This window comes from Panthera tigris, chromosome B2 (assembly GCF_018350195.1).
Source record: "Panthera tigris isolate Pti1 chromosome B2, P.tigris_Pti1_mat1.1, whole genome shotgun sequence".
Lineage (NCBI taxonomy): Eukaryota > Metazoa > Chordata > Mammalia > Carnivora > Felidae > Panthera > Panthera tigris.
The window spans coordinates 34771384-34791214 of record NC_056664.1 but is presented as its reverse complement, the minus strand read 5'-3'; the positions used below and the strand labels follow the sequence as shown (position 1 = coordinate 34791214).

The 19831-nt window shown below is 50.8% G+C and overlaps 2 protein-coding genes across 4 annotated transcripts in view; one reads left to right on the top strand and one right to left on the bottom strand.

Annotated features, from left to right (window-relative positions):
* Positions 1-9975, top strand: part of BNIP5 (BCL2 interacting protein 5) — a 38954-nt gene extending 28979 nt beyond the window's left edge. Inside the window, exons 4-12 of the mRNA XM_042987594.1 lie at positions 739-858; positions 1104-1344; positions 2384-2515; positions 3991-4049; positions 4367-4604; positions 5726-5857; positions 6723-6787; positions 8192-8449; positions 9202-9975. Of these exons, the coding sequence (XP_042843528.1) occupies positions 739-858; positions 1104-1344; positions 2384-2515; positions 3991-4049; positions 4367-4604; positions 5726-5857; positions 6723-6787; positions 8192-8449; positions 9202-9237 (1281 nt within the window). The 3' untranslated portion in view covers positions 9238-9975. The remainder of the gene's footprint in view (positions 1-738; positions 859-1103; positions 1345-2383; positions 2516-3990; positions 4050-4366; positions 4605-5725; positions 5858-6722; positions 6788-8191; positions 8450-9201) is intronic.
* Positions 9976-12818: 2843 nt separating this feature from the next.
* PNPLA1 (patatin like phospholipase domain containing 1) overlaps positions 12819-19831 on the bottom strand; it is a 29492-nt gene continuing 22479 nt past the window's right edge. For 2 of the 3 annotated variants that reach the window (XM_042986216.1, XM_015538956.2), the window contains exons 8-10: positions 18657-18782; positions 14952-15078; positions 12819-14203 (exon numbers count right to left, since the gene is read on the bottom strand). In XM_042986216.1, coding sequence (XP_042842150.1) covers positions 14153-14203; positions 14952-15078; positions 18657-18782 — 304 coding nt within the window. In that variant the 3' untranslated portion in view covers positions 12819-14152. Of the gene's footprint in view, positions 14204-14951; positions 15079-18652; positions 18783-19831 lie in introns of those variants that run through there. The other variant, XM_042986215.1, reaches the window with a different exon arrangement.

Here is a 19831-nt window from a genome sequence, read left to right as displayed (position 1 = left end):
GGAACAAAAGCCAAACAGGATTTATAAATGAGAGAGAGGTGAGGGGTGAAAAAATCTGCAGTCCAGGGACCAGGGAGCCTTAAACAAACCTTTTCTGTAAACGGATCAGCTGGCAGGTAGCAGAGGCAACTCTGGGCCTATTGTCTTTGGATCAGTCAGCCGGGATATCAAAGAAAACCATTCATGTTGTTTGTGGTTTCTCTGTAAAGATGTGGTGTGAGGCATCGATGCGGCAGGCTGTCCGTGTCAGGCCTGCTGGGGTCCCTCTGCCCTGCACCTCAGTGTCGCTGGGTCTCTACCATTTCCCCTACCGGAATTTTGCAGCATTAGCCTTGTAAAGTATCTCCAAGCAGAGTTCCTTGATGGCCTGACAGCCTGCTGAGGGAAGCGGGGACGGGGATCATGATTCACACTTCACAGGGAAGGGGACGAAGGCACAGAGAGGTTAAGAGACTTACTCAAGGTCACACGGCTGGCCGAACCCAAAGCAGATATTTACAAATCCGTAAAGGTCAGAGGAAATAATGGGGTCACAGGTTGAATGCTTGAAGGACTGACCTGAAATTGCCTGGGTAAAATTTTGTGCTTTGGCCTCCCACCCTTTCCCTGTGGATCTCCCAAGCCTCTCTCAGAAGGACTAGCTCCTGGGACATGGTGCTTTTCGCCACTTCCATGGCCTAACAGCATCCTCACTTAATAGAGACTCAGTTGATCTCAGAAGTTCAAGACAGTCATTAGAAAGAGTTCTCGGGGCATCTAGAAAGATTAACTGGGTGCATTTACTTTTTTCCAGAGGATAAAATCATCAAGATGATAGTGGAATTCCTCCAAAAAGTGGGAGACCAGTGGGAGGAAGAGGTAAGGAGAAAATGGTCTGCATAGAACCCCCCTTCCCCCCACCATGGGCTCGCTGCTTCCTCCTCCTCCTCCTGCTCAAGGCCCGCTTGCCCAGGAAAGTCTCAGTGCTCCCCAGCTCTAGGCTCTGTCACCTCCCTCGCTTGGGGCCACCATGAAGCACTTGGCTGCTCTTTAGTTGTTTCTCAGAGAGCCTTCCCCTCTCCTCAAGGTCAAGGGCCCGACGGTTTCTCTCATTTCTCCCACAGCAGCTTCAAGCTCCTCAGCCAGAGGTGGTTGTACAGATTCCAGTGTCAGTTGACAGGAAGAAATTCCAAGAGAAAAAGTCTAGCTTCAAGAGAGCGTTTTCTCATAAGAAACATGGCTCTGAGGAAGCTAAGAGAGCCGGGCCTGCAGACGTTTCCAGCCTGGAGTCCCGGCCACCCAAGAGGCCCAGCTTTCTCCCCCTGTGTGTTGGGGGCCATCAGCCCTCCACCTCCAGCAGCCCTGGTGAGCAGGCTCAGGGTTACCATAGCAACACTGCAGCTGCTTCCAGCTCTGGAACCTTCTGCGGGGCTGGAGTCGGCCATTGGAAGGGCCGCCCTCCTAGCTCTGACTCTTGCTCTGCTCTGAGCAGCGTGGGGAGGGCAGTAGGGAGGAGAAAGGGGTGTCAGCAGGTCACCTCCCTACACGAGACCTCTCTGGGCAGTCCAGCTAAGCCCCTGTGGAAATTGTGCTGAGGAATCCCCTAGCCCTCCGCATCTCTCCACAGCCTCAGCTGCTGTACCCCGGCAGGGGGCAGCTGTGCAGGAAGGAACCACAGCCTGGGAGGCAGGGGGCCTGAATTCCGACCTGTACTTTCTACCTCATTCGCCATCTCCGTGCCTGACTCAGTCTCCTCACCTGTAAAATAAGACACTTCCCTACTGTGTGTCTATACTCAACCAGTTTTCAGAGCCGTATCATTATCCCCATTTTACAGATGGGGGAGCTGAGGCTTGGGGAGGTAAAACAATGTGTTCAAGGTTCTGTGGCCCACCAGTGATGGAACCTGAGCTACAGAGAGAAAGGATCATCCTGGGTGCCAGGGAGGAACAGCCTAGCTGCTTAGCCTGGCCAGGGGAATTTACATTTTAAAAAGGAGGGGCAATGCTCAACACCAAATATGGAGCCCCGGCAGTGGAATTTCCGGCCACAACTGGAGATACCTTCATGCAGGGGGATTCTGGCCCTGCTGCATTACTTCGTGCCATAGAATCAGGCATTTACTCTCCAAGCCAAGATGCCAGAGGGATGAGCTTGCCAGGGAAGGGAGGAGACGAGGGCAAAGCCCAGGAAAGTCAGTTGTAAAGAGGTGCAAAGGGGCAAGGGAGCTAGGTCTGGGCCAGTACATCAGAGCTTTGACCCTGACCCACAGCTCACCTCTGTCCCAGCAAGGCCTTTGCATGATCTAGCCATGAGGTGAACTCTGGAACCTCTTCTAACTTTTGTGTGTTGTTAACACCCTCACCCTGATTAAACACACCCGCCATTTCATCTTGTTTCTTAGGCTCGGAGGAACCCAAAGTCCAAGAGGTCCTGCCTACAGACAGCGGGGGTCTGAGTCACTTGGAGCTTTCCACCCCAGCAGGGAGCCAGGGACCCGAAGAGGACTTGCAGGCGAACAGAGCCTTGGAATTCAGTTAGTACCCCCTCCTTTTCTCAGACACCCCTCGGAAATCATCCGGCCTGACCCCATACTGACCCAGAGAGAGGCAGTAACCTGGCCTTGACTTCCTCTGGGGGCAGCAGGCCGGGAAGGGGCAGTGTGGGGTCCAGAGCACAGACCCCTGTCTTACCCGAAGTGAGCCTCAGCAGTAAAATCACAACAGTGAGGACGCCCTCCTCGGTGAGGCCGGCACAGGCCATGCCAGGAAAGCCTTGGCCCGTGGCAAGGGCTCTGTAGATGATGTGATCTTTAGGGCGTGGGTTTGCATTGGACTCTGACCTCTTCCATCTGTGTGAACTTGGATGAGTTACTTCATCTCTGGTCTCAGCGTCCTCAACTGCAAGATGAGGCTAATACCAGTTCCTAGATCCTAGAGTCCTCGGAGGCACTAATGGAATTAATGCTGATAAAGCAGTTAGAGCAGTTAATAAGCTATTTAGAGCTAATGAATGTTACCTGCCATTTACTGCTATTATTGTTGTGGTTGTGTAGCCCTGTAGCCTGGGGAGAAATTGAGAGGCTGGCAGGGGTGGGGGGGTGGGGGGGCGTGGGCGGTGGGTAGGGGCCACAGGAGGGAAACACCACAAATGGCAGCTGCTGATGCTATTATTGACCCCTTACCCTGGCTAGAGAGTAGGGTAGGGGCAGAAAGAGAGAGGGAGAGAGAATCCCCAGCAAATTTCCAAAAGAGAATCCGATGCAAGGCTCAGTCCCATGATTTTTTTTTATTTTCATTAAAAAAAAATTGTTTTTAATGTTTATTTATTTTTGAGAGAGAGAGAAAGACCAAGCGCAAGCAGGGGAGGGGCGGAGAGAGAGAAAGAGAGAGGGAGACACGGAATCCAAAGCAGGTTCTAGGCTCCGAGCTGTCAGCACAGAGCCTGACGCGGGGCACGAACTCACGAATCGTGAGATCATGACCTAGGTCGAAGTCGGACGCTTAACCGACTGAGCCACCCAGGTGCCCCTGAAGATACTTTTAAAGATCTACTTCCCCCACCCACCCCCCATCCTATCTTACCTGCTTTTCACAGAAAATGTGCCTTGAAGGGGAATTGAGAAGGGCCCCTGTTCTAAGTAGAAGAGGATGATGCTGGGTGAGGGGACTTTTGGGGACCAGGCCTTTCCACATGGCCTTGAGGCGCCTTCTCCTGGAGGCAGCGGCCTCTGTTATTTTCCTCACACTTAAAGTGCCACATCTGGGTGTTCGCTGACCAATGGAGAAGTGAACGTATTGCCTCGTAACCAGCTCTGCCCTCAGGCCACCTCCGAAGAGTCTGAGGTGTCCGCAGGCAGGGCTTGGGACACCCAATAACTGCAAGCTCATTAGCACCTGGAGACCTGTGAGAATCAGCCAGGGAGCCACTTGGGCCTCAGGAAGTGAGGACTGACCGTAGAAATGCTTTGCTCCATACTAAAGTACAAGCAAACGTTTTGTTCTTTTTTAGGAGAATTCATCCAGAAGATCATTGCCCTACTCCAGGATGCAGAAGAGCAGGGAGGAGAGGTGAGGAAGACACTCCCCACGTAGATCTTGACCCTCACTATGAACACCCCCACCCCTGCCTGGCATAATAACTTTCCTGCCCTCCCCCATGCTACATCTTTCCAGAGCCTGGCTCCTGTCGCTCCTCCTTCCCCAAGCCCCCACCCCCACCCCCACCCCCATCGCTGCCGGCCACTCTTGCTCTGGCCAGGCCGCACCCTCTGCTCCCCAGCGGGTCTCAGTTTGTTTCAGGGGGTGCTGGTGTCCTTCCCCGGCTCACTCACAATCTCCTCACGGTCGGGACCCTGGCTCAGTTTCTCTCATCTCCCCCGCAACAGCTTCGAGTCCAGGAACCAGAGGTGGCTGTAGAAAACCTGTCCCCACCCTACAGAAGGAGAACCCAAGAGAAGAAGTCCAGCCTCAGAAAAGCCTTTTCTTATAAGAGACATGGCCCCAAGGAGTCCAGGAGAGCGGGGGCCGCAGGTGCTGCCAGCCCGGAGTCCCGGCCGCCCAAGAGGCCCAGCTTTCTGCCCTTGTGTGTGGGGGGCCATCAGCCCTCCACCTCCAACAGCCCCGGTAAGCAGGCCCCGCGTGGCCATGGTCACAGAGGCTGCCTCTGGCCCCAGGCCTCCTCCAGGGCGGGCTTGGCCAGCTTCGTGGCCTCTGCTTCAGGCTTGACTCTCTTGCTCTCAGCTCTGAGTGGGGCAGGGAGGTGTGGGAGGGCTGCGGAGAGGAGGGGGCCGCTGGCTGTCAGCTGGACTCACCGCCCACAACACACGCCCTCCCTCCACCCATACAAAAACACACCAACACTTAAAAACAAATGCCGTTTGGGGCGCCTGGGTGGCTCTGTCCGTTAAGCCTCTGATTCTGGATTTCGGCTTGGGTCATGATCTCATGGTTCGTGAGCTCGAGCGCTGCATAGGGCTCTGCTGAGAGCAGGGAGCCTGCTTGGGATTCTCTCTCTCCCTCTCTCTCTGCCCCTCCCCTGCTCATGTGCATGCTCTCTCTCTCTTCCTCTCTCTCTCTCTCTCTCTGTCAAAATAAATAAACACTAAAACAATAACAACAACAAATGCAGTGTGAGAGCAGCACATCGATTTATTGGCCTAAGGGCATCAGACTCACCCGAAAGCTAAGGAAGAAACATAGACCCAGGTCTCATGAAGTAGGATATGGCCGGGCCCTCTGCTTTTTCACCACTGCCAAGTGTGAGGTATACAGTGATTCCCTTGACATTTATGGAGTGCCTACTGCATGCCACGCTCACACATGGGATCTCGTTCAGCCCACTTACAGCCTGGTGAAGTCACTCTTGTTATTCCCATTCGACAGATGGAGAAAGTGAGGTTCAGACAGGCTTAGTGGTTCAGTAAAGCCTCACAGAGTCACGGGGAAGTGGGCTCATTTAGGGGGATCTTGGCAGGCCTGCTTTGTTTCCTCCCGGACTGTGAGGAGGCAGAGGGGGCTGGTGGCAGAAAAGAGGAATGAGATTTCCAGAGGGGTTAAAGAAGGCCCCGTGAACGTCTCTGAGGCGGGCCCAGGGGGCTGCGGGCTTGCTGAGGAGCCTGGGAAACCAGGACCCCGTCTGGTGCCAGTGTCTTTGGACGGTTTCTTGTCAGAACCTGGGCCCCGTGATGGACTTGTGGATTTGAAACAGGCACAAAACACTCACACCATCTCCTTTCTGCCCTCAGACCTGGAAGATGTCGAGTTCCAGGAGTCCTCGCCTGCAGAAGAGGCACCTGTGGGATCCTCAGATGCGCCCTCCCAGACCAGAAGTCACCAGCCAGAGGGGGGACCTCAGCCAGATGGAGTGTTCGAATCTAGTTAGTATACCACCCTGCTCTCTCCTGGGTCAGCTGGCCTAGGGCCTCTTTTTGCATGGATCTCGCAGGCTGAATTCCAGTAGAGACTGGGAAGGCTGGGGACACACCGGCAGGGCAGGGAGGAGGCAGGTTGGCCTTTCAACGGGGGCTCTTGGGGCAGAGTTGCAGATGGAGAGTTCTCTTCTCGTAGAGAACTCGGTGGGATGTAACTTCAGTGGGCTTGCTTGAATGTTTCATATACAATTCCTGCCTTGCCCTGGGTCTCATAACCAGTGGCGGACTGGCAAACAGGCTGAGGGTGGGTGTTGGGCGGGGGCAGGGGGGGAGCCCTGATTTGTAGCGTTTGCAGATTGCTGTGATGTAAATATTCCCACCGTGGCTGATTTCAAGCTGCCAACAGTTGATCACAAAAGGTCCACAAATATCCTGAATGCTTGCGATTAGGTCTTGGTGCAGGCAGCCACGTGCGGCCCTTTACAGCCCGGACCGGTGGGTGTGTTCCTGTGGCATCTGTGGCTGTGGCGTCCCCCCCCCTCCCTGCTTTCTGATGAGCTCTCTGGGCCCCCGCTCCCATTCCTGACCACGCTACTCTGTAGCCTGGACCGGGGACACTGGGAGGTCTCAGGTTCCCCATCTGTCGAATGGAGCTGAGGTGATGCTCAACTGGCCGACGTCCTTTCAGTTTCTATACAACAAACTCAGATAAAGCTTTCACTCTCCAGCCCTAGTTTCGGGGAAGATTTTTCTTTGCCCTTCGAAACGAATCTGTGTGCTGTGCTTTAGAGACAAAGTGCCGTCTGTGATAGATGGATGTGTTGTTGCAGAACTTGTCAGCAGCCCCTGAATCCTTCTTTGTTTTCCTTAGAGGAGCTGGTCATCCAGAATCTGGTGGCCCTTCTCCAAGAAGTGGATGGCCAGTTGGGGGAGCAGGTGAGGAGTGCTCGGTACCCCCAAGGCTGAGGCCTGAGTTCAATCCCTATCCCTGCATCCAGGTGACCTTGGGCATGTCCCTCAACCTCTCTGAGCCTCAGTTTTCTCTTTTGCAAAATGGGGGGGGGGTAACTACCTGCTTGACAAAGTTTAGTGCATATACGGAAACTGCCGGCCGCATAGCAGATGAGATAAATGTTAGTTTACAATAATATAATGCTCACGAGGTTTATCCTGCCAGCCAGGACCTCCCCCCATCCAAATCCCCCTTGCAGTTCAGCCCGTGTCCCACCTCCCTCCTTCCCCCAAGTCCAGCCTGCGGGTCCTGCTGATCTCGTCCTCTGCTAGCTCCTTTTCACTCTGTCTTGTCGCACATTTCAGCGTCTATGTGGTCTCCAATCCTTCCACACTTTTAGATTGTCCTCTCCTGCTAGATAGCCTGTGGCCTCACAGATAGACTGAAAACCTCACAGTCTACTTGGAGAGACCAAAAGAGATCGCATCTGAGGTGGCAGAGATGAGCACGGGCCGTGGACGGGTCATGAGCATAGCGGACGCTGTGGGTACCTCGCCTTCCCGCCACAGTGCACGCCGGCCCACCTCGCCGCTGCCGGCACCCGCATCTTGTGGCCTGAGGACCGGCCCCTAGAACCATTTTACCACCCACGTGGGAGGCCAGAATGATCGCCCCCCACCTCCCGAGAAGCAGCCCTCAGCCAATGGCTCATGGAAGCTGGTGTATACATAACTCAGGCCCCTTGCCCCTCGTAGGGCTAACTCTGAGGAGTGTGCTCTACGCGGGCTCCCGGAGCACCGGGTGAGGAACACGCTCAGCAGCCAGTCTGCGTGGGCTGCCTTCCCCTCCGACCCCAGATCTCCATTCCCCCATCGCTGTTTCCCAGCATCGCTACCTGCACCCGAGCCCTCGTCTCTGGGGGAGCGCAACCTGGGGCACTTAGGTATTGAGAGGAGGCGACTTAAAGTGAGAACGAAAATTCATCCAACATCCACTCTGCGTGAGACATTTGACATCAGCTAGCTCACTTCCTCCCCTTCCCCCAACAACACTGCGTGCGGGTGGGGGTATCGTTCCTGCCATTTAACACATGACTAAACAGAGGCTCAGAGAAGTCACAGAGCGAGTAAATGCCATTGAAGCGTCCGTTATACAAAGACCTGCACTTTTTTTTCCCCCCTACCTTGTCCTGCTGCTTGGAGGTGAACCTTGCAGAACAGATTCTGAGAGGCTAGAGGTAGAGGAAGCATTTAACAAGGAAGCTCATCCCAGGGACGGGAGGTGTCCAGCCCAGTCTGGGCTCGTGGCATTGAAGGGGGGGGGCACAGTTGGGGGAAGGGGGCTACCTGCCAGCAACACTGACGGCCGGCCTTCATTTCTGCTTCCAGATCAGGCGACATCCCAGCTTCAAGAAGTTTTTCTACAAGGTCTCGGACTCCTCCCTCAGGAAGCTGGCAGCCACCCTGCACAGCCAGAAAGCCTGCTCTACTGAGCTGGGCAGGAACCTCACCAAGAGACCCTACCAGCTTGCCTTTGGCTTCACCAACAAATTTGCCAGCAACAACAGCCACGCCGTCTTCAGCCTCATGGGCCTGTGCTACAGCCACGCCAGTTACACCCACTTCCCGTACAGGGAGGCCCAGCAGGTGAGAAAGAGCCAGACGGCACAAGCGAAGACAAGTTCAAGATCCCAATAGGATCCTCTTACCGTTCTCTCCCCTCCCCTGCTGGGTTCTATGTTGGCTTGTTTTCCCAATGGAAGCTCCTTAAGACCTTTGACCTCTCTTTCCTCAGCTTTATTTTCTTTGCCCAGATATGGGGTTATTATGGATAATTTGCCCTCTAGGTTGGGTTAGGCAATAGCTTATGGAGTTTTTGTGAGAGACATTATAGAAACATCAGTTCTGATATCCTCAGTGGCCCTAACTCCATCTCCTGGTTTTACTAACCATTCATTCACTCATTCATCCATTCATTCATTTAACCAATAGGTGTTAAGAGCCTCCACTGTGCCTAGCTGTGCAAGGCGCTGTGAGAGCCTGAGGATGGTTCTGCTATAGAAAAAGACAGAATGTTTACTGATGACAAAATTAAGTATCAGTAAAATGCCAGATTAGTGGTCGCTGAGGCCAATGAAGTGATTGGTCCTGGAAGCCTTCCAAAATCTACGTCAATCTAAGGCGTAGATTTTTGCCCTTGGAAGATGGCGAGGAGAAAAGGCGGGGGGGGGGGAGAAAGGGCCAGGAGAGCACTGCAGGCAGGAGGTAATGAGTAAAGGTCCAGAGGTGACAGCTGATGTGCTGTGTTGATACGTTAAATTAGGAGTCTGTTGTTACTAGAGTAGGACCCACAAGTAACTGGGCTATGGCTCAAACCTATGTTCTTTTTCTCCTCCCAGAACATCACAAATCCTGACAGCCAGAGTCCAGATTAAGAGCTGTGCTTTGCGCTCAAGTTCCCTTGAGCTATCAAACAATGGCGGCTTTGACCAGGAGCCTCTGAAGATGCCTCACGATAGCCCAATCCAGTGCTTCACAGACATGAATGAAGACGAGAGTGGATGGCCACCTGTGTCCCTGAGCCCTTGTGGGCTAAGACTGAGATACACAAGGCGTTCTTAACTGGAGGCAGAGGCCATGTTAGCAGAAGGAGCTGGGGAGGACTGGGGAGGTGGGAGACCAGAGCTCCGGCGGCTGACCTGCCCCAAACTTGCTGCGAGACCCTGTACTTGTGTGCCCTCCTCTCCAGACCTTGGATTCTGGGCAAGACTATGTGACCCATCGGACCCCTTCTGGCTCTATCATGCTGAAATCTCCCTAAAGGGGGGCCGTCGGTGCTTTCATTCTGTGGCCGAATACACCCCACAGAGCTGGAGACAGTCTTTAAGTCCTCGTTGGATGCATGAACGAATGAGGGAGAGAGCTCCTGAGATCGCTCCTGAGATCCAGGCAATTCTACCAGGCATTCCTTGGGAGGCCTTGGTCCTCCACTGGAATTGTGGAACCAGTCATTCTATCTCTAAATTGGGGTTTAGGGAGGAAATGGGGAGCTACCTTGACTCAAGCCTTTGCATTTTGGGGCTAACCCTAATACCGACTTATGTGCCCTTTTCACATTCATGTATTTTCTTGCTCCACAGGGGCCCAAATCATGCCCCACTATCACGTGGAAGTCTTGCTGGCATTTTTAAAATGTTAATTTCATATGAGTCTTAGTTTTTTAAATAAATTTTTATTTAATCTCTCACCAGAGTGCCCAAAGGATTCATGCATTTAAACAGATGTGCATCTATACGCAACAAATAATTTATTCAGTTCACCAATGGTACTTAATGCCCATATGGATTTGTAGACGCCTCTCAGGAAGTCTGCAGGCCTCAGATAGGGAAGACCTGCGGATTGGGGATCCCTGGCCTCTCAGAATCCTTCCAACCCTGTGTCCCAGAATTCTTTGTTCAGAGAAGTGAAGCTGATGCCTTGCACCCCTCGCATATCATGCCTTGCCAAGAGTCAGTGAGAAGATGAATGTGAAGAGTTCTGAAAATTACATAGTGCCTTGTCCATGTATGTTGTTATTATAGTTATGATCTGGGTAGTTTTCAGGAAATGAGGGAAGACTTTAAGGTGGATTGCCATGGATGGTTGCACGGATGTGCACTGCTCAAGAACACCATACCCCAGTAAGTGCTATTCACTTCCTAGACATTGTAGATTTGTAGATTTATGATAATAGGTTTCTACCTGATGGCAGTAAAATGTCTTGAGAAAGGGCTCCTTTTTATTTTTGCCCAAAGGTGAAGTGTGGGCTGTTAGAGGCTCTGCCTTCTACAAAGCTGAATAGTTTGAACAGCTTGGCTCACGTGGGCAATTTGCCACATGTCCATTATGTACATGCATGCCCAACAGGGATATGCACATAACCCTTGGACACTACCTGGAACATACGGTCATAGGGGAGAGGGTGTTAAAATATGGACTCACTGTTATTACCCTTGGTAGATACTCTATTGCTATATTGAACATTCACTGATCACTGTGGGGTAAGGCTGGGGAGAGGGGTGAAACCTAGGGCAGAGAGGCCTTGGGCACTTAGATGGGACTGGCCTCAAACCTGAGGCAAAGTTTTAGGAAGTTCAACAAAGCATATTCTGGAAAGTCATTTTCTTTTATTGCTGCTTCTAAGGAGGTGGAGGAGAGGTGAGCTATTTATGGATTTAGTTTAGACACTGTTCAAGAACACAGCCCCCAAATGTGAAGGATCAGAACCAGATCGGACATGAGGGTCAGGAACCTTCTGTACATTGTTTCTTATTTAGAATGATGTTCTTTAAGCTATATGACTATTTGGTATGAGTTCCCGATGCTGGCATCTGAGTCTCATTTTTGTACTGTGTTATTTAAGCAAATAAAGAAATTGACTTGCACAAAGGTCTAATCTGGATTATTCACAGTGGTGGCAAGATGGGAGCCCACCCGCCACAACTAGGCCAGTCTGGCGCCTGCAAGGCTGTGAGGGTCAGCCCCCTTGTCCCCGCCTGGGGGCCCTCTCTGGTTGCTCCCCAGGTGTCCCGTCCTTGAGCACCAACTTGCTAAGACAGTAATGAAGTGCCCTGGGCATCAGGAGACCTGGGTTTTAGTCCAGCTCCCCACAGGCTGAGGGACGTCAGGGACATGATACTTGCCCTCTGGACCTGACATCCTACAACTCTGGGACCCTTAGGATGACAGTTAATTATATGTCCAGGAAAATCTGGGCCAGTCTTGATTCTACACCATCTGTTTTACTAAGTCCCTAATTTTGGCCATTCAGAACCAGGGTAAAAATGGACAGAATACAGTGTCTGGCTTTTGGTCCAGAGAATGTGGTCTCTGCTGGAAGGCGTCGAAGGCCTCCTCTCCCCTCTCTCAGATAACACAGGAGTCTTTCCAGGGGCTGCCTGGGGAGGGCGACCCTCTGGTGTGCACAGCTTGTCTTCTTTCCAAACCACTTTCCGCTTCCAACCCTTGAAGCCTCACTGTCATGCTCTGAGGAGGGCAGAAGAGGGCAGTGCCTCACTTCATAGATGAAAAAGCTGAGGCTCAGAAGGGGCAGGTGCCTCGTTCAAGGTCACGTAACCACCTACAGACAGAACCAGGCCAGGACCCAGCTCCCAGAACCCCTGTTTTAGTGCCTCTCCTTGTTGTCTAATCCATGAGTTCTTTTTCCCAACCAATACTTATTGAGCATTTACTATGTGCCAGGTCTGATCTAGCTCTATGGAATAAACAAATGCAGAAGGCACGACCCCTGCCCTTGGGATGCTCGTGGACCTCGCTAGCTATGGGAATCTTGTGCCAGTAGGAATGTAGGAGCGTGGGACACCATTGTGTGAGGGTGGGGCTCCCTCAACTCACACCACAGAGGCTTTCGAGAGCACCGAGGTGCATGGGACACTCTGCTGCTTCGAATCGCTTTCAAAAGGTGGGTAAGTGACATCAGGACTTTTAATTAACCTAATTTCTGACGCTGAGAAGTCAGGAGGCTCAGTGAGTCAGAGATAATGGGGTCAGCCAAGACCTGGTTGAGTTCGGGATGTTAGCTGAGTTACAGGGAGGGCAGAGCCTCAGGGGTCATTTGGATGTGCTTGTTTGGAAGACCAGAGTGTGCTCTGCCCTTGACCTCCACACTAGTGAGAGCTCCAATTTTGAACCACAGTGACTGACACATCAAAAACCAATCCACTAGTATTGGCTTTAAGAGAAAAGAAAGATAAGGAGAAAGGAACTAATTGGAGTTGCCAAATTTAGCAAATAAAAATATGGGTGGCCTAAATTTGAATTTCAGATACACAACAAATAATAGCAATACTGGGGCCATACTCATGCTAACTATTCATTGTTTCTCTGAAATCCAAATTGAACAAGATGTCCTGTATTTTATCCAGCGGCCCTGAAACCAACGCAAGAACAATTCTCTTAATTGCCTCCTAATGGGGAAAAGGGACATACGAAAAATGAAGGGAAATATACACAGGAATTTATTGATTCTAACTGTAACCTGACTCTAACAGAAGGGCATCTGGGCTCTGAATACAGGCTTTCAGGTCAAACAACAGTTAATGTCATGTTCAGTTCCCCCTTGCACAGCAGGGCATAAGCATTCCCGAGTTGTGCGAGCCTGAAACCCTCCCTCCCCTGGTTCACAGGTCTCAAGGGCTCTGGCCGCTCCCGCCTGCAAACCACAAGACCACTCCTGGGGGAGAGGCTAGGGGACCGCCGTGGACTTGTCTCTCCGCCCCCACATGGTCCCCAGGGCGCTCCCCTTGACTGGTCTGAGCCACAGACCTGGAGTAGGAACAGGGTGCAAGAACACCTGAGATTTGATTCTTCTCAGCTTCTCAAAGGTACAGTTAAATTAAATTCTTCCTGGCAGAACGTTCTAAAGGGAGCTTGTGTGGACTCCTGCTCCCTGACGTGATCCTGTTAGATGTAGGCTCCGCCAGGCCCTCTTGCCACGGCCCGCTGCCCTCCATGGCTAACATTTGCATGCATCCTCCAGAGGCCCCAGCCAAGCTCAGGGCTGTCTTCCACCCAGTCCTCTGGGGTTTGCATTCCAGGATTTGCAAAGCAAATACATCCGAGGCCGTGGGCAGCCCAGGCTTCCTTACTGGGCCTGGCTGGGGCTGGAAGCTATCCACACTCCAGTGAGCAGTGGGGCTAATTTTTTTCTGGCTGGGCTGGAAAAATTGAGGCTGAAGTCTTTGCTGTGGAACATTTTAACTGAGGTGTGAACAGCAGACAGGGTCTGCCCTCGTGTTGCCCTCATGCTGGGGGATGGGAGGGGAAGGGACGTTTGGCCTCTGTGTCCTCTACAACCACACCAGGACTCAGGGAAGTCCAGGATGGCTGGCTCACGCAGCCACACCACACAAGCCCTGGGGAGCTTATCATGACCTCGTGCTGGATCAGCTCCACGAGTGATTCCAGGGAGCAGCTGAGGCAGAGTCCGGTGGTTCTAAGTCAAGCCTTTGGGACAGTGAGAGAATTAAAAACAAAACAAAGCAAAGGAAAAGAGCCTGATCTCTTGATGGGAAAGAGGAAAGTGCGTCCGTGGCTCAGTACCGCTCGATCCCCAAGGGTTTGGCCCTGTAGACTAGATTCTGGGGGGCCGGGGTCTGACATGGCCCCGTCTCAAAGAAGCGAAGTCAGGCCGGGGCCGGGAGGATGTTCAGACAAGGAAGTGCTCACCCAGGGGAATCAGGACTCTCCACACCAACAGGCTTGCTAGTGGGTAACACCTGGTCCCCAGAAGGCATAGGGTGAGGGGACTGCATCTGAGAGCCTTGGGGAGAAGGCTCTACCATGGGGTCATCAGGTTCTCTCCCATTCCAGCTCAAGTTTTCTCTCTCGGCTCACAGTTTCCTAGAAAAAGGACAGAGATTCATCATTTCTAAGTCCCTCATCTAGGACGTTCCTCCCCTTATTTCCGCTGAGAACATCCTTCACAGTTTCAAATGCCTCAGGCAGCCCCAAGCAAGTAGCCAGGCCCCATGATAGCCAACTGGATGCATAGGAATCGGAAATCTCAATTTATACCAGAAATCAGCTATCAGATCCCGCTTTATAATTACACGGGTCTTTTGCAAGTGGAGAATTCCACTGACAGAGCAGGACTTAATAGTGTTTGAAACATCATTTGATTTACAAAAGTCTGGTTAGTATTTGGTTTTGCAGGAAGGGGAAAGAAGTGGAGTGGCCTCCAGAGCGCTGAGTGCAGTCGTGCAGACTGCACACTGTACAAGGAGACACTGCTAAGACAAAGGGTAAGCATTTCATGGACGTATTCATGCTGTGGCATATTTGTACAGTCTTCTGCATGTTACTTGTACAGTTCTGTACCTTTGTACGTCATTCGTACAGATTTCTAGCAGGCGGCAGTCAACCGTTTTAACAAAACCAGTATATTATCACAATCTTCCAGCAGCTGGAAATCAAGTTCTCCAGGAAAGGGTACTGTTTTCTCAGTGCACAAGGCAATATATGGGCTAGTGTTGGCCTTGACTATGGCCAGGAAGAGGCAGGTGGGGTCAGAAAGGAAACTGGGCAGACAGCATCCCAGGACAGAGCAGGCAGTGCCTGGCTTCCAGGGTCACCCTGGGCAGTTCCACACCTCGGGGCAGCTGTATTCCTGGATCCGGCCTGTAGCTGTATTCCTGGATCTGGGATGAGGCCTGTAGGTGACCCAAACTGTCTCGGACGTGGAGAGCAGAGAGAAGTCGAGTGGGCAGGGAGCAGACCTGGATGCGAGAAGCCAAGAAAGCACGTGTGAGGAGAAGTGAGACAAAAAGGGGGCTCTGCAAGGACCTGAGTTTCAAGGCCCCTTCCATGTGCTGTGTGACCCTGGCCAATCATTCGCCCTCTCGAGGAAATTGCAGGAAGACACCCGCAGAGCCCACGCAGAGAAATGCTGGGATGTGGACTTATATGTTCTTGGATGGTTTTCAAATCCGACGGTGTCATTCTGTTTAAATCCTGTAATGATCTCCCAGCACCACAGGTGAAGACCAACTTTGTTAGCACGGCACCTGAGCCAGCCTGCCCTGTCCCTGCCACGTCTGCCCGTGCACCTCCAAGTACACCCCCAGACCTCTTCCCGCCCAAACGGAGGCACTAGGACTGGGCCCCGTGACTTCCGATTCACTCCAGTGCTCCTTCTACCACTCAGTGATCAACACCAAGACACTGGTGGCAGATGACTCGGATCCTGGCTCTGCCACCTACCTACTGTGTGACTTTGGACACGTTGCTTACCCTCTCTGTGCCACAATGCCTGGAACATAATAACTACTCTGGAAGTTTTAGCTATTATCATTACATTCACATTTGGATAGGGAGAAATTCCATAGTAACCCAAAGGAGGGGCTCTCTACTGGTGGAAATTGGAGGAGTCTGACAGAATGGGTAGCAGTTGAGAGGATTTGAGTAGCAATGAGCAAGAGGGACCTCTTCCTTTTCCACTTGTAGCCTGGAGGCAGTCCCTGGATTTCTCAATCCATCTTGCCACTTTGAGACCAGTTACACAACCCAAATCAGATGACCACTGAACTCTTACTGGAAGAGAGACGAGGCTAGCAGTGGAAAGCTAGGCTGATACATATACATAGCCATGCCCCGGACTCCCTGTAACCTAAGCAGCAGCATCCCAGCCAACTCACAGGACTATGGAAGAGGAGAATAAACGTTTGTTTTATAATCCACTGAGAGTGGGGGGGGGGGGGATTGCTTGTTATATAGCATTATCGTAGCAGCAATAACTGACTAATACAATTAGCACCAGAATATGAATTTGAACATCCGATTTAAAAAACACAGGAGAGACAGCGAGAGAGAAGGAGAGAGATATTAACATATGGAACATCTACCTTGTAGCTTTTACTTATTTATTTTTTTAAAGTAGGCTCTAGGACCAACGTGGGGCTTGAACGCAAGACCCTGAGATCAAGAATCACATGCTCTACTGACTGAGCCAGCCAGGCGCCCCTTACCCTATAGCTTTTATTCTAGCCTCTCTTCTGTTTGTTGGGAGGAATATCAGTTGGGGATCAGGAGTTTGCACAGGACTAGGCCATGGATGTGACAATGTCACTTGTGATTGTAGATTTCCTCTCTTTCTGGGTTGCTCCTCCTCTATGCCTAACCTTTTTGAGCATCTTTTTTTGACCCCCTACCCTGGTCTTTGAAGCTCAGAGTACGAATGTGCATGGAATTGCTTAAGACCGTCAATTGGTAAATTGCTTCCAGGCAGTTTCATAATCTGTTCTATAAAGGAACAACGCAGACGGAATGTGTGACCTACTGACAACAGTATTTCCCACAGCTGTGAATGTTGTTTTGTTTGTTTTTATCACAGGCTGCTCCTTTATAAAGCCACTTGAATCCTAGAAGTTTATCGGCCAAGGTAGAGCTCGCTGAGTTACACAGTTTCCACTGCTCCAATGTATAGGAAGAGGCCTGGCCCTGGAATGAAGGGACCCAAGTCTGGGTCTGGCTTCCAGATGGCACTCCCAGCCCCGAGGAAGCTTCCCTACCCCCACAGCAGACCTGCCTATGCTCTCATGACCAAACTTGACCTTGAGCTGCTAGAGACAGAGATATGGACCCTCAAAAGTCAAAGAAATCTGGAGGCTGAAGACCAAGGAACAGAGTGAGACTAATCCCAGGACACACTAAACCGATGACCCCTAAGGACCACCAATGGCCTGCTGGGTCCTGCACCCTCCCCGCCCATCCTTTAATCCAGAAAGTGACACATGCATCTGCCCCGCTTTCTGCAGCAGCTCTGAGAATCTCCTCCCCACCATACTGCTTCCCACCACCCACCAAGTACCTAACTGCCCAGACCTCAAAGTGGGCCTGTTGCTGCCGGGGTGAGCTTTTGACCTTCATCTATCTGATAATCTCTCTGCCTACCCAGGGATCCCATCTGGGACAGGAACAACACGGAAGGATGTCACTTAAAATGACTTGGGGATTTTTCTGACCAATGGAGGCTTGAAGCGAATTAGACAGCAATGTGGGTCTGTCCCATTCAGAGAATATTTTGATAATCCAGTAAAATAGTTGTAGATGATTCCTGGCTTCATTTGTGGTTAAAACTGGTATTTTTCGGGGCACTTGGGTGGCTCAGTCAGTTAAGCATCTGACTCTTGATCTCAGCTCAGGCCATGTTCTCATGGTCCATGGGATCGAGCCCTGCATTGGGCTCTGCACTGACAGTGCAGAGCCTGCTTGGAATTCTCTCTCCTTCTCTCTCTGCTCCTCCTCCACTTGTGCTCTCCCTGTCTCAAAATAAATAAACTTTAAAAAAACCCCACAAAAGCTAGCATTTTTCATTTGCAAGTGTATATGTATATATGCATGTCTCTTTTAAAAAATGTTATGGCTCAGTAAAAAATTAAGACTTCGTTCTTGTCTTTAGCTCAAAGTTCAATTTTGGGATAAACTCTTAAAAGTTGGGGATTGAGGGGCGCCTGGGTGGCGCAGTCGGTTAAGCGTCCGACTTCAGCCAGGTCACAATCTCGCGGTCCGTGAGTTCGAGCCCCGCGTCGGGCTCTGGGCTGATGGCTCGGAGCCTGGAGCCTGTTTCCGATTCTGTGTCTCCCTCTCTCTCTGCCCCGCCCCCGTTCATGCTCTGTCTCTCTCTGTCCCAAAAATAAATTAAAAAAAAAAAAAAAAAAAAAAGTTGGGGATTGAGTTTAATTCATTCGCTATCTCCAGAGACAAGTAGAGTGCTTAGTATCTATTAGGTGCTCAATAAAGGTTGACTAATGGAATCAATGACAATATAATATAATTAAAAAATATATACCAAGCAGGCCTAAAACGGTTAGGGCTTTTAGCTATAGCTTGGCAACAATTTGGATCTCTACGTGTTGAGGGTCACAGGGTCACACAACTGTCTAGTTTGTTTTTTAAGTAGAGTTCTATTGAGATGGTAGTTAGTTAACCTCTGCCTATAACCCTAATATCTACTAAATTATTGAGTGCTAATTACACATCTTGCATTCTGCAGCAAAGCACTTTACATGTTGACCTCATTAAAGCTTCACAATATCATCCCTATTTTACAGGTTGGGAAATAGAGGCTCAGATAGACCACTTGTCCTAGGCATGCTCACTGAGTGAGATAGTGGCAGACCAGGGATTTTCTGTTGGGTGGGTCAGACTCCAAAGCCCAGCTCCTAACCGCCGCCCCCCCCCCCCCCCCCCCCCCCCCGGCTCTTACTGACTCCTCCCTACTCCTTGTGATCTTCCTGCAGACTGTTCCCAAAGCTTTTCCTCCCCAGGGAATTTGAGAAACATTAGCCACACTCACTGCACTTTGCTGCCTGGTTTTTTGGACCGTGGATGTCTTGGGAAGCCTTTTCTGGTGCCATTTGTCTTTTGTTTGTTCTTCTTGAATATTTTGCTCATCCAACTTGAGTCTTCGGCAGGGTTGTCCCTGAGTGAGAGATGAAGCAAATGGTTTGTTAATAACCTGTCCTGTGTTCCCCACCATCAGGGCCCTGCTCCAGCTCAGAAGGTAGACAGACACACCAATGCTATGGTTTTTAACCCTGGCTGAACACCAGAGTTCCACGGCAAACATTTATTTTATAATCAATGACTGTTTAAGTAACATTATGCCAACTAGTCAATGGAAACTCAAACTTTTATACAGTTATATGTCAATGCAATAAAATTTAAACCATGTGAACAAAAATGCATAGTTTATGCCCAAGCATAAATTTTTAAAATTTATGCAAACTCTTTCAAAAAGTCTTTTTAAAAAATGTTTATTTATTTTTGAGAGAGAGAGAGAGAGAGATCAAGGAGTGGCAGAGAGAGAGAGAGAGGGACAGAGGATCCAAAGCAGGCCCTGTGCTGACAGCAGAGAGCCTGATGCCAAGCCTTGAACTCATGGACCATGTGATCATGACCTGAGCTGAAGTCGAATGCTCAACTGACTGAGCCACCCAGGTGCCCCCCCAAAAGTCTCATAATGAAAATTATACTTAATGTGAGAAGCAGGTATATTTTAATATATTTGATATGATATGGAGTGGGAACATCAGAAGGACCTGCTCTCTCAATACCTGCAACTGTGGCCCTGAGAACCCCAGCCTCTGCCAGAGCTGCCCCAGGGCAGGAGGGATTAAGGTAGGGGAGGGGAAAGATACCCTTTGACCCACTCTCTGATCCCTGCTGGTGCCTGACAATGGCCAGCCCAATTGGCAAGCAGCCAACGAGGGAGACTGGGTAATGTGGTCCCTAAAAAAAAGGAAAAAAAAAAAAAAAAAACAATCCTCAGGCCCTCTCAGAATGACCTCAAAGGTAGTAATGGAGAACACGTTACACAACCCAGACAACTGATGTGCATTATAAAAAAAGATTTTCTGGGGACAATCTACAACATAGGAATATTATCCCTCTTACCATGATGATAGAAAATAATTTGGATTAAGGAAGGCCTTTAATAGAGTCCCTCAATTCATACTGTGCAGGGGCTAC